This window comes from Peromyscus californicus, unplaced genomic scaffold (genome assembly GCF_007827085.1).
Source record: "Peromyscus californicus insignis strain IS unplaced genomic scaffold, ASM782708v3 Scaffold_17__1_contigs__length_78620276, whole genome shotgun sequence".
Lineage (NCBI taxonomy): Eukaryota > Metazoa > Chordata > Mammalia > Rodentia > Cricetidae > Peromyscus > Peromyscus californicus.
The window spans coordinates 46,866,870-46,880,410 of NW_026294469.1; the positions used below are offsets into that span (position 1 = coordinate 46,866,870).

Here is a 13,541-nt window from a genome sequence, read left to right on the forward strand (position 1 = left end):
GGCTAGCCACTTACTTCGTAACCCTAACCTAATTTGTCTGTGCTAGACTACCATGTCCTTTCGTCTTCACAATGTGTCTGGAGGTTCAGAAAGTAAAATTATTGTTCATAAAATATTTATGTGAACATGCAACATGGGTGAGCACCCATTTTAAAATGAGTTAGCAGATAGTTCTGACATTTCTAGTTTCAGTCTTCTAACACTGTGAATATTGATATGGATCCTGTGAACGGAAAGTCTGGGACCCAGTGCACTGCCAGTCATTTGCTCCTGTTCCTGTCAATCACAGAAGACGACCAGTTAGCTGGCCTTAAGATCTTCCTCCGAGCACTGTGGTTACTGATGCAACCTCGCCCCATACCAGCCCTTCCCAGCGCCTTTTCTACCCCTTTGCCAGGCAGATGGGTATCCTAAGCAATGAGTCCTGTCCTCCATTCCAGCCTTCCCACCTCCCTGATCCTCAGCATGCCTGCTCATAACAGCTGGTGGTTCCCACCCACCGTATTGTGAGGATTAAGTAAAGCTATGTGAAAAGCCAAAGGCTTTTTTTTTTGTACTCTTGGAGTGGTAGACTGTTTGTTTGTTTGTTTTGAGATAGGGTCTCCTTTTGTAGTCCTGACTAGCCTCAAATTCAGAGATCTGCCTATCTCTCCTCCCAAGTGCCAAAATTAAGAGCATGTGCACCATACATGGTTTCTTTTCTGGACTCTTAACTGCTGTTTTGTTTTTTTTTTTTTCTGTGAAATACGCATGAATTGGTGACTTGTTTTCCAACATCCAAAGATTGTACTAAAGAGCAACAACAAAAGAGAACCACCCTGCTATGATGGAGTCCAATCCCCTCCTCTCCTTACTTTAATGCTAGTCTTCATGATGGTCGACTGGGAGTTCTCACCTTGCTAATCATGAATAGGGATGTCCCCTCTCTCAGAAGAGGCCCTCAGAGTGCAACCACTTCTCAGCCTTTCTCTGTGATTTTTGATCATGTATGCAACCCTGAGAAGAAGTCTTCTCATATTCAAGATGAGTGTTCCCAAGTACTGTAATGGGAGTGCTGGTGATCACCTAGGGGATTGCTCATTTCCTGGGATGGACGAAGAACTGGACATCTCAGCAAGAGGGAAGACTGAGCTACTGAGAAAGCCAAACCATCCCTTCTGGGTGAGAGAGGCCCTAAGACTAGGAGTCTGCTGAACAGACTCTGGGCTAGGTGTTCAAAACACAGGGATCCTGGTTCATTCCTTTCCCCCTCATTGGTTCTGTTTAGATAATGGTCCCACGCAGGTTCTGCCTGCAATGTCTTCTGAGAATAAGAAGCCACCATCACAGGGACCTGGCTTTCCCATCTACCCTCTAATTCTCTCTTAGAAACATGAACCTTTTCATTTACATGTTGCCTGTAGTCATCTTCACACAGTGGTAGAGTTCAGTGTTTGCAACAGAGAAAGCAAGCATTAAAACATGTATTATCTAATCTCTGAGCTGGCCTATTCCTGCCTTTACCAGAATATTTTGGTTTGAACTGAATAGTTTTCTTGAGATTGTCTTACACCTTTATAGCATTGATTGGGAAGCTACATTTCCACCTAGAAGGCAGTATTAAAAATAATTAGGGCAACCACTATACTGCTTCAAATCTATTAGAGTAGTTTTAATAAAGGAAGAAAAAGAAAATGCCAAGTGTTGGCAAGGTAAGCTGAGCCCTTCTGCTTTCCTGTCAGGAATAACTCTGTAACAGAAAACAGGACAGCTCTTCCTCAAACACTCGAAAAACAGAGCATCCCAATGTCTCCCACTCCACTCCTAAGTATGTATATAAAAGAATGGGAACCAGGACTCAAAACAGTTATTTGCAAAAAATGGTGTTGGAAACAGAATTACTCACAATAGCCAAAAGATGAATTAATATAAATGTTCGTGAACAGCTGCATAAACAGTGATACACACACACACACACACACACACACACCGGGGGCGGGGGAGGGGGGGCGAGAATTCCTGACAGTAGTAATCTCTAAGAGGAAGGAGTTCTGATACATGCTACAGCCTGGATAAAACATGATTTTATCGGGCTAAGTAAACTGAAAAGGACCAGTGAAGAAAGGACAAACACTGCATTTATATGTCCTTATTATTACACTTGTATAAAGTATCTAGAGCAATCAAAAGCATAAAGATAGAATGGCGGGTGCCAGGGCTTGGGGTGGGAAGGAAGTGAGGACCATGACCTCCCGGGTGGAGAGCTCCAGTTTTACAGCACAGACACCTGAAGACGGGAAGTGATGTCTACCCTGGAACGTTAATGGACTAATGCCACCGAACTGGAACTTAAAAGTTTTAAGACGATAAATGCCATGTTATACATGTTTATCACCATGAAGAAACATTTTTTAAACTGCAACAAAGATAAACAACGTAATTAAAAGCAGACACCCACGTACACTTCACATCGGTTTTTCTATGTTGGAAGTAGATAAGCAGTTCTTAGGGAAGCCCAGAAGTCTAGACTCACATGAAATGTGAATGAAGTAAAGTGGATGATCTTTCTCGATGTGATTCAATATTTTCTAATGCTGTATTCTTCACATGCACTTAAGATTATGTTAATTTTGTTTGGGCCAGGCAGTGCAGGACTGTACATCTCAGCTCCCAGGGAGGCTGAGGCTGGAGGATCACAAGTTCTAGGCCAGCTTGGGCCAGATGGTGAGTTCAAACAAAGCCTGGGTAATTAAGTGATATCCTGTCTCAAACTAAAAAGGAAAGAGGATCGGGGCTCCATCTCGGCTATGGAAAGCTTGCCTATCGTGCACGAAGCCTCAGACTCATGCTCAGTACTGCAAATTAAACTAACCCAACAAACAAAAACAGCGTAAGTGCTCATGAAAGTGTCACAATTTGGTGAACATTAACCAAACATATTCCCCAGGGATGTGTCACAGCCCAGGAGCTTCACTCTACACCCCTCCCCAAACAGGACTATTCCCTTATCATGGTGTGATTCTCTCCAGTGAAGACAGTTTTATTAACTGGCACAGAGATAGAGCACAGGACCAACCTGCTTGCCTGGCAGATGCAAGGCCCTGATGGTAATTTCCAGTACCGCAAGTGGGTAAGAGCTTTGCTAAAAGCCTCCTCCTTCATAGTGATATCTAAACTTTTCAAATATTCCTGCAATCCTGTGTTCTGGTACTAAATGGATTTGAATAAATGGTAATGTGTGAAATTGGCTCTCATGGGGTTAATTTTGAACAATTCTTAAAAATTATATATATGGGGTGGCGGGGTAAAGGGAGCTGTAGAGTTTCCCAGTATCCTTTACTGTTTTTTCAGGAACATATCTGTGTTCTGTGGCATAAATACCCATGATAAAAGTCAAACTTGATAGCACATCACTAGCGCTCCACATTAATGTTATAAGGCACAAAAGCTACTGAGTTGGAAGAATTCCTCCAGGCTAAATTTGTAACAATTACTTGTGAACTATGACGTACTAGATAAAACTATCTCTTCCAATGACCATCCATGAGCTTTGCAAGAACTTACGTTCTGACCAGAACGAAATGGCTACTAAGTCACATTGTTTATAAATAAGTTGTTCCTAAGGTTTCTTACGTTGTCCACAGTAAGTCCCGATGTATCCCTTCTGGCACTGGCAATGGTCCTCAGCACAGGTCCCACCGTTCATGCATCTCACACTACACTGCTGGACTGTGAAGAACACAAGAAAAATACAGATGTCAATCATCAAATACAGTCTATAGACTACATGTCTAACCTGATGACAAATATATTCTATGTAGCCTACTGATACAAATGTTATAATCCAATAAGTGTTTATCATTTGTTATTGAGTCCACACATGTGGATATACCTCTTACCACATGTGACTTAGTATATATTTAAATAAACTACCATTCCAGTATCAAAGGAAATCCCTAGAAGATGTTGGTGGCATAGTTTAGGGCATATGGGAGACACTCATATCCACTTAGACAGCAGGGTCTATGTGCCTGCTGCCATGATGGATTTGGAGTCAGTCCTCGTGGAAGCTTGGAGACAGACCAAATCGGTTTAAAAAGCTTCAAAGTAATTATAAATAGCAAATGTATAGTTATATAATTTGTAAAGTGTATGGAGAAAAATAGTAAGGAGGAGGATGGTCCAGATTCAGTAGGAACTTAGATACAACATGCAGGGAAAAAAAATAGCACTCCGATGTGATGTCGAGACTTAGCTTTGAAAAGAACGAGAACCAGCCAGGCACGGGCAGTAGCAAGAAGCAACTCCTGAAGGATCAGAACCCAACGACCTAAAGACTTTAGGATACAGAAGATGCAGAAGGTGTCTTGGAGAGGCAGGCAAGGCCAACCAGATAAGGTGGGGCCCCTTGCCCACCAAAGGGTTAAGTAGGTCCCAACTGCAGGTGGAAGGAAGGGATTCAGTAAAAGTGAAGAGATTTGATTTTAAAAGATGAAATGCTGTGTGAAAGGGAAACCTGAAGATGTCAGGAAGATGGGAGTCTGGAGGAAAGATGAGGGTGGCTTGAACCACATGGCAAGGAAAAGGTGCAGCTGAAATATATTGTCTAGCAGAGCCCACATATTTAAAGAGTTACATGGAAAAAGAAAAGCTGCCGTTGTATAAACACTGGGTGGGTGACACGGCCACCTGCTGAGGCAGAAGCAGCTGTGGCCACGTAGACTGTGGTCAGCAGTGACTTAAGAATTTCCTTTTGGAGGTGAGCTGTAACTGAGGAATGACACCCCAGGTTAACTTCTGCCTTCCATATGCACACACACAGGCACACATGTGTAAGAAAGTGTTCCAGGAAGTTAGTGATACATCGTGCTAAAAAGCTTTAGCAAGTTCAAGCAGGATGAAGGTTAGAAGGGTTAGAAAAGTTCCTGATGTAAAGAAACTAGCTGTTCTCTAAAGGCCAAATGAATGTGTGGATGCCTGACTCAACCAGGTTCCATGTAAGCCATTCCCCGTTCAGGCCTGGACATTAAGAAGCAGCATTGCTTCTGTTTATGTGTTGTTGCCAAGGGTGGGTGTGAACAAACAGAGACTAAGATAAGAAAGACCCAAGGAAGGGTCTCTGGCAGACAATCTGGTAGGGGAAATGTGCTCCTGAAGGCACTTGACATCCTTGTGAGTTTGAATGATAAGTCTGAAATCACTGGGAAAACACAGACTATTAAAAACAATGAACCCAGAGGTTTGGGTCAGTGGTTCCTCAGAAGACAAACACATTGGTGTGCCTAGTTTGACTCTTATTCCTGAATCAGACGGGTTCTACATTACCCTTGTTTAGCAAAAGCCTCTGGAGGGAACCATTAAAATGTAACAATTTCATGCTCATTTTAGGAAGATTTAAAGCCTTTGTTTAGCTATTGAGCAGTTAAATAAACTATCATTTCTGTCTTATGCTAATGTGATCTTAAACACTTGCACAGAAGGTTAATCTTGGACTTTGGAGTCCCACGATTTTCTAGAGTCATGAAAAAAATACATTCCTAGTCTACTTGTTATAGTTACCTTCATGGAATTGTTAGGAATTAATATGTGCAGCAAAGTGAGTTAGCACATATAAAGTATTTGGTCAGTATTTCAGTAACTATCTGTGGTCTTTCTAGTCTTCTCTCCCCATAGTTTAGACACAAAAAGAACAGAGGCTGCCACAGTTACACAAAAAGACAACAAATACAGGCTAGCATTTGGGAGGACAGGGTGAGCAAGCCTTAGTCAGGAGACTCAAGTCTGTGTTGCCTTGGATAGGCGAGCTGGTTAGATTTTTGTCAATTTGACACAAACTAGAGTCATCTAGAAGAAATGACTCATTTGACCGCCCATAGTGAAGTTTATTGGACATTTTCCTGATTAACGATTGATGTGGAAGGGCCCAGCTCACTATGGGCAATACCACCTGGGCAAGTGGTCCTGGATGGTAAAGAAGGTAGATGAGAAAGCCATGTAAGCAAGTCAGCGAGCAGCATTCCGCCACAGCCTCTACTTCAGTTTCTGACTCCAGCTTCCTGGCTTCAGTGCCTGCCCTGACCTCCCTTGGTGATGGGCTCTGGCCTGGGAGCTGTAAGATGAAACAAACCCTTTCCTCCCCGAAGCTGCTTCTGGTCATGATGTTTATCACAGCGACAGATATCAAAGTAAGGCAGTAGATTAGTTAATACATATGTGCCTCACTTTCCTCCTCTGCAAAATGGGATCATATCAGTATCAAATAAATGTCGATGAGAGGATTATAAAAATAAATAATTATAATAATAAATAATGTAAACAATTCACGCAGAATGTTGCACACAGTGAAAGTTCAGGAAGTTATAGTTATTACAAAGCATTACTTCATGGAATCCTACCCATCCCACCACCTAGACACATCTTCTGGTGTCAATTAGCTACTCGTGGCAACAACTCTTACACCAAGACTGTCTCAGTTCAAAATTTAACGCAGGTCTGGTTCGTGAGAACCACCACCAATCCGTATCTTCTTCAAGGAGGACACTTGCCACTGGTTCACAGGCATAAGGAAAATTCAGCGAATATAGCCACAGAGAGGCAACATACTTGATTTTGCTCCACAGGTCGGGGATATTTGTCCACTGGAACAAGTACACATGTTGGGGCGGGAACAGAATCCATCTCCGCAACTGTTCCTGCAAATGGCTGCGGAGAACACAACACGAGTGGGAATGAGTGACGGCGCCCTCCGCCATGTTTCACAGCCAGAAGGCAATAGCTTAAAGCCACAGGTCTGGAAAACTAGGGTATGGTGAATGCTGCAACACATCTGACTTCTAGTACGGAATAAAACCGCCCAATGGAGATAGGGGACGAAGCGCTACAGTTTCCTTGTGATGATGTACAAACAAATGAAGCTCTCTTAAAATGCTGTAATACCAATTGATGCCAATTCTTTAACTTGATTATCAACACAAGTTGCTTTTTTTCTATTCAAAACTGGTAACTTTTGAATTCAGGACTCACCAAAGGAGGCAGTCTTGATCCCAGGGTGCTGGCAGTGGTGAGGAAACCCAGAGAGACTGAACATCTTAAGACAATAAAACCCACTGCTCAAGAATGTGAAATTGGTAGACAGAGACTCCAGTCCCTAATGAGTTGGCCAAACGTCGGGTTCCCTGCACATTCCATCCCTGCTGGCTTCTGCCCTGCCCTGTCATCAATCTTCAGCCCCTTCATGACTCCTCTCCGTTTTCCAGTCTTTCTTCTACCGTATTATCATGACCTAAAACACTCCTGCTGCTCTACAAAGCCATTCTGATGGGGGGTTGGGGACTGAAGCTTCCTACAACTGTGACTTCTAGTGAAAATTCGGGTCATCTAAGCCAAGTTTAGGCTCACTGACACAGCACATACCACAGTCACTCAAAATCGACAGTCAAGTGCCTTGGAATGGGAACTCTCCCCCAAATTTAGTCAGGCCATTAAGGAGCTGAAAGATTTATCTCTATCTCCCCAGTTGAATTCCCTCTTTGAGCATGAAGGCTGTGTGCTGATTTGATCTGTCTCTGGGTACAAGAAACAAGAGAAGGGTCTGGGAATGTCCTGAAACAGCATGCAAATACAGCAATGTGCATAGGATCTTTTGCTGGAGAGAGGTCTTGGAGCTTTTAAAGAGACTTGGGACTCCTATAATGTGAGGCCCGCACTCTACAGGAGCAAACCGACTTGGTAATTGCTTTCCTTTTCTAAGACCCCCCCTTTAGCATCTGCATAATATGGACAGTGTCTCAACTAGTTATCCTGAATGAAAATACTGTAAAAATATTACAGTCTTAAGATTTTTTTTAAAAAGGCAAGAAAATGCCTTTCAATGTAGAATTAATACTTCAAATATATTAGTTTCTGACCACCAATAATTTTTCTATGTCAAATATTAATTAAAATACAATTTTATTTCAAGGGTCCCTCTTTCTTAACTGGCAGGTGAATCTGGGCTTAAGTGTAGCAGCCCCATTTAGGTCTCAAACCACAAGAAGGTTTGAGGGGCTGGAGCCTGGACATTCTCAGGCAGTGACCTGTCTGTCGAGGCTTCAGTGTGTCCCTTACACAGGCCAGGAGGAAGCAAGTCTGAAGAACTCCTTCCTCTGTATGCTCACTTCAGTCTGGGGTCTCTTTACAACTCCCTCATTTTAACTGAAACTGTGAATCCTGGGGATGCTGGAAGGAGTGGGAGGAAGGATGCACATACATACTGGGAGTCTGGTGACATGAGGAGAAGTTGCATGGACTGGTACATAACACATGTGGTACATAAGAGGTGTGAAGTTGAGTTCTCACTTGCCAATGATCCACTGTGAGCACAGAAAATACTCAAAACATCCCTGGGTTCAGTTTTCTCATTAGAAACATAAATGAAAGGAATTATATTGGAAGGTTCTAATGTGGGGTTTTTTCCCCCCATTGGCAAATGCTGTGATGCTAAGCCGATCCCACTCCATTGTTTCCCCGCTGATCAAAACACTATTGCGGTACTTTCTCCATAAATAAATGCATAAGCAAACTCTTCTTCCATTATTTCATGTTCTTAGATGATTTTTTTTTTAAAAAAAAAAAAAGAAAGCTAGAAAGTAGGTTTGGAAACAAACATGGAAATTTGGAAGTACTTCAGTGACATTTCAAGCCACAATTAAGATAATAACAGCTGGGCATGGTGTCTCAAGCCTGTAACCGCAGCGCTTGGATGGCTGAGAGAAGGCCTGGGGGTTCAAGGCCAACCTGAGCAACACGGTTCCACGACAGCAGACTAGCTGGAGATCCTGTCTTTAAAAACGAATAATAAAGTGAGCACACTGAAGAAGAGAACAAAATCATAATGCAGCATGCTTTTTAAGGACTAGACACTTCTTTACTGGCTTCTTGCGTGAAGCCTGGTAAGAGGCAAATATTAAACCTTACAGCTTGTTCTGCAGAGGAAGACAGTGGAGACGGAACATATGAGAAAACTAATCGCGGGTCTTCATATTATTATCATTATTTTGTAAATTGCCTCAGGATTTGTCTTTGCTTCAGGGTGGAATCTAAGTAAAGTCAACAAAGAAATATTTGTTACTAAGAATTTGGGGGATTAAAAATTCCTGGTTTTACGTCTACAATGGTTTTAATTTCCGTATTCCTTCACCTATGACCTTCTTAAGATGCAAAAACAACAGAATTGCTGAATTTAATGCGCCTGAACTAGGTGAGGCTCTAGTACCAGGGACGGTACCACAGCTGCACACGCTTTCTGCTGAACATGTGTACAAGTTCACACGTTTTAGACTCCCAAGCATGCCAATTATTTTCCTAAGATGTTAATTAACAAATACTACTTAGACATACCAGACATAAATATCATAAATATTTATTGGAGATAGGAAGATAATGTTCAGGTTTGCTTCACGTGTCTCATTAGCACCCAAATATTTCAAATAGAAGACATGTGGGTGACAATACTCACTGTGAGGTGCTCCAAGCTGATCTTTAAAGAAGGAAACGGCACGATGATAGTCAAAGACCCAAAGTATTTAAAAGTGGAGCCTCACTGGGCCATGCCTAAGTTACAGCTGCAACTATGCTGGGAGGCTTTGCTCTCTGCAATCCCCATTCCTTACTGATCCAATAAAACCTGACTCTACAGATTTTCAACACGTACCGTAAACCTAGCCCCTCTCCTCGGCTGCTCGCCAACTCAATAATGGCAGTCACATTCATTACATGTAGTGAGTCAGACTTTCCACAGTGCCTAAGTCATTCCCAGCTAGTGCGGCAGGTGTGTGGTGAGTGACGTGAGCTGTTTCAAGAGTCTGTGGATCCCAATAGTGTGAGGCAGCCACAGTCACGCCCCAGTGGCCGGAACGAGTAATGCACCTTCTATAAACACTTCACATAGGACTTGCTGTGTTGGAGAGAAGGCAAGTGACCATCATTCTTTTTTCTTCCCCCCATTAAACCAAAGGCCTATACATACATGGGTTTACTTAAAATATTTATGAATCAATCACTTAAAAGGACACAGTAGCTGCTTCTTATTTTTGTGTCATTACTAGAGGTTGTGGGATTTTTGAATAGGAGAGAGAGAGAGAGAACTAATCTTTACAATAAATCTTCAGATTTCTGTCCTTTATAAGAACTGCACAGAAATAGCATTTAGGGTCTGTCTCAAACCCACAAAACCAATAAATACAGAGTCGGAGATGCCACTATACCCACAGTACCCCTTGGCTAGGATAGCTTGCCCTTTTTCTGTTCACAGTGGCATAATTATCTTTCCCTTGGGGAACACCAAGGTCAGCCTAAAGTCATTTACGGGCTGTAAATGCATGTGCTGTCTGTGACCTGGCTGTCCTCCAGAGTGGACAAACGTGGCCAGGCTACATAAACATGCAGGAAAGACCTATCATACTTCACCCCACAAGCCTGTGAAGTAAGACCTCTCAGAGCCCTTGATCGTAACACTAGAAAACTAACGAGTTTAGGACTTGGAAACCGGCATATATACTCTGGAAGCTGAAAAAAGTAATCTGAACCTTTAAGTTCTGATACACAGACCTTTTCAAGGTGTAAGAGTCATATTTGAGAAAACATACTGTCCACTGTAAGATTTGGCATGGGGAAATTCAAAGTTTAACTGTTCCCTCACCAAAAAAAAGGGGGGGGGGGTGTCAAACAACTTAAATTCTCTTGAAAACAAAACAAAACAAAACAAACTGTTAACTTTCGGTCAATTAAAAAAAATCTGTGCGAGTATTCCTTTTAAATCTTTGCCATGTGGCTGCTGAGGGCAAACCAGAGATAAGGACGTAGGATAAGGGTCTAAGATTGATCTTCTGATGGCCCCAACCCAGGAGTCCAAGAGTGATCTTAGTAACACGAAAAATTCTTAGCTGGAATTTTTAAAGGAAAGGTGATGTTGCATCATCTAGGGAATTGCTTTAACACAAAGCCCTCCCTTTGTATCAATACACACAAATAGTAAGCATCTAAGCATTCTAAACCCTCTATCCACGTCTTCCTCCCAAGTTTCCCTTAGTGAAATCTCAGCTGATGCAGCTTCCTCCTTGCCACTGAGCTCTCATTACCACGGTTCTGTGACCAATGGCTTTGTATGAGCAACTGGGTGTTCAAAGACTGCATGTAAGGTCAGCCTGTAACAGAGCTGTGCATGCTGCCCTCGAAGACTGTGGGCCCTGCCAAACACTCACGGACAATGCATTGATTTCCTCCCGGGAGCGTCTTCCATCCAGGGCAGCAATAAGAGTGGAATCTAGAGCCGCACACGTTGGGCCTGCAGGGGACAAACACGGTGATGTCCACGTAAGGATGGGTGCAGCAACACACACACACACACACACACACACACACACACACACACACACACACACACACACACACACAAGATCTTCCTAAGCAAAGCCTGAGTGAGTAGGTATCAGGACAAGGAACAAAAATCAAACTCCCCTTCAAATTCTTTGGGTTTGGGAAGCAGATGTGGAAGTAAGGCTAAGACTTTAGAATGGGGGAGGGTCCAGAACATCTAAACATCCCCTCTCATCTGCCCTCCCTTGCTTGACTTTTTAAACCGGGAAAAGAAACAAGAGACACATAATTTGCTACTATTCTAGAGTCCGGATGCCGAGAACAAAAGGAACACTGCGTTCAGAAACCTTTGCTGCTGTTCCCAGATCCAACCCTCCTTGATCAACTGTTGTCTCTGGCCCCTAAGTGTCAAGGAAGGCGACTTGGAACGCGGAGCGCTGGATCTGGCGATGATCACCAGCAACTGCTCCCGCACACGTCCTCAAACAAAAGGCTCTAGAGCTGCGCCCCCGACGGTGGGGGAGCAGGCAGACTCCGGGGGGCCCTGCGCAGGGCAGACCCGGGCCCGCTTTCAGTTTGACACTGGGACCCTTTCTCAGTGCCACAGACGTTGCATAGGCTCTGCCATCCACACCCAGAGGCCCGCTCCCACCGCCAACCAGCCGAAGCCCCCTAGGGAGGGCTTTCCACGGAGCAATTGAGACTTTCCCGGAGGAAAACGAGGGGCGCTCCTGGAGCTCTTGGGGTCTTTAAGTGTCCTAGTGGAGGGGACTGTGGCTCTACCCGCCAGGGCGACAGTCAGGGAGGGTGTGCAGTAGAAGGCAGGGAAGTTGAGGTCCCCCGCACAAGCCAGCCACCCCGCCGCCCACCTACCCTCGGAGTATGTCCTGCTGTCCTCGCCTGCGGACGCGGCTCGCCGCTACCGCACCCTCGTCCCGGTACTCGGGCGCCGCGAAGCCGCCTTCGGAGCCCGCTACTGCGGGTCGGACCTGTTGCAGGGGCGGCTGGGGTCGGAGCGTCTTAGGTGGCGGAGGCTGGGGCTGACCCGCTGTGCCCTGCGCCCAGAGCGCCACGCAACCCAGCCACACGAAATAGGGCTGGAGACACGACCGCCGCCGTCTCCCCATCGCCGGCGCCAAGAGCACAGGGACCGAGGCCCGCAGAGGGAGAGAGAGAGAGGACTGTCGAAGACCAAATCCGCGAGGCCGGGGCAAAAAAAAAGTCAGGGTCTGACCAGCCCTTCGTCAGCTCGCGGGACTCGCTTGGGTTGCGGTGCCCTGGTGGATGGAGCGGGATGCAGCGTCAGCTCCTGACCCGCAGCGTGCGGAGCGCGGGCTCTAGCGCTGGGGGCAGCGAGGCGCGGCGGCCGTGATGCAGCCGGTAGCCCCGAGCGGTCCACGTTGCATCCCCCGGGCCACTGCCCCGAGCGACTCCAGGACCGCCAGCGGGTGGGGGCGGGAAATTACAAAAGTAACCCGAGCAGCCGCGGCATAAAGTTACAAAGAAAGCGGACCTCACAAGGGAAAAAAAAAAAAAAAAAAAAAAGGCGGGGGGTGAGGGGGGTGCAGAGGCTGAGCGGATTCCCGTGCGCTCCGGGCACAGATCCTGGAAAGCTGCAGAAGTCACCCAAGGAAGCAGGCGAGCGAACAAAAGTCACCCCCAAAAGAAGAGGAGGGTCTCCTCGGGGCTCGTTTGGCGTCCTTTGGGGGCAGCTGGGCGCGGGCGGCGGCTGCACAGCCCGGCGGAGGTGCGCGGGGCCCAGGCGAACGGCTGGCGGGAGGGAGGGCAGGAGGCTGGACGCCGGGGAAGATGCCGCGGAGGAGGGCGCGGCGCCGGGGTTTTAGAGGCCCGGCGGGGCGCGGGGCGGGACAGCGGGCGGCGGCTGTCAGAGGGGGCCGGGGCGCAGCGGTCCACACGTGGAGTGCAGCCGGGACGGAGGGGCCAGCGGCGCGGGGTGGGCGGGGACAATGTTACGGGGCGATCTCCGGCCGAGACCAGGGGGGGAGCGAGCGCTGGGGGGAGGGGAAGAGGCAGGAAGGGGGGCAGGGCGAAGGGAGTGGAGGAGATTGAGATTGGGTAGAAGTGTGTGTGTTGGGGCGGGGGGCGGGCGCGCGCGGGGGGGGGTGGTAGTTTGAGCGCCCAGTCTAGGTTGGAAGCGGGGCTTCGGATGAGGGATTGGCGAGCCGGGGTGCCAGAGGAAATGAGAG

The 13,541-nt window shown here is 46.1% G+C and overlaps 1 protein-coding gene across 1 annotated transcript in view; it reads right to left on the reverse strand.

Annotated features, from left to right (window-relative positions):
• The window catches only part of Fbn2 (fibrillin 2), a 216,978-nt gene extending 204,118 nt beyond the window's left edge, over positions 1 to 12,860 (reverse strand). Inside the window, exons 1-4 of the mRNA XM_052742225.1 lie at positions 12,208 to 12,860; positions 11,220 to 11,302; positions 6,583 to 6,681; positions 3,613 to 3,708 (exon numbers count right to left, since the gene is read on the reverse strand). Coding sequence (XP_052598185.1) covers positions 3,613 to 3,708; positions 6,583 to 6,681; positions 11,220 to 11,302; positions 12,208 to 12,461 — 532 coding nt within the window. The 5' untranslated portion in view covers positions 12,462 to 12,860. The remainder of the gene's footprint in view (positions 1 to 3,612; positions 3,709 to 6,582; positions 6,682 to 11,219; positions 11,303 to 12,207) is intronic.
• Between the last annotated feature and the right edge of the window lie 681 nt (positions 12,861 to 13,541).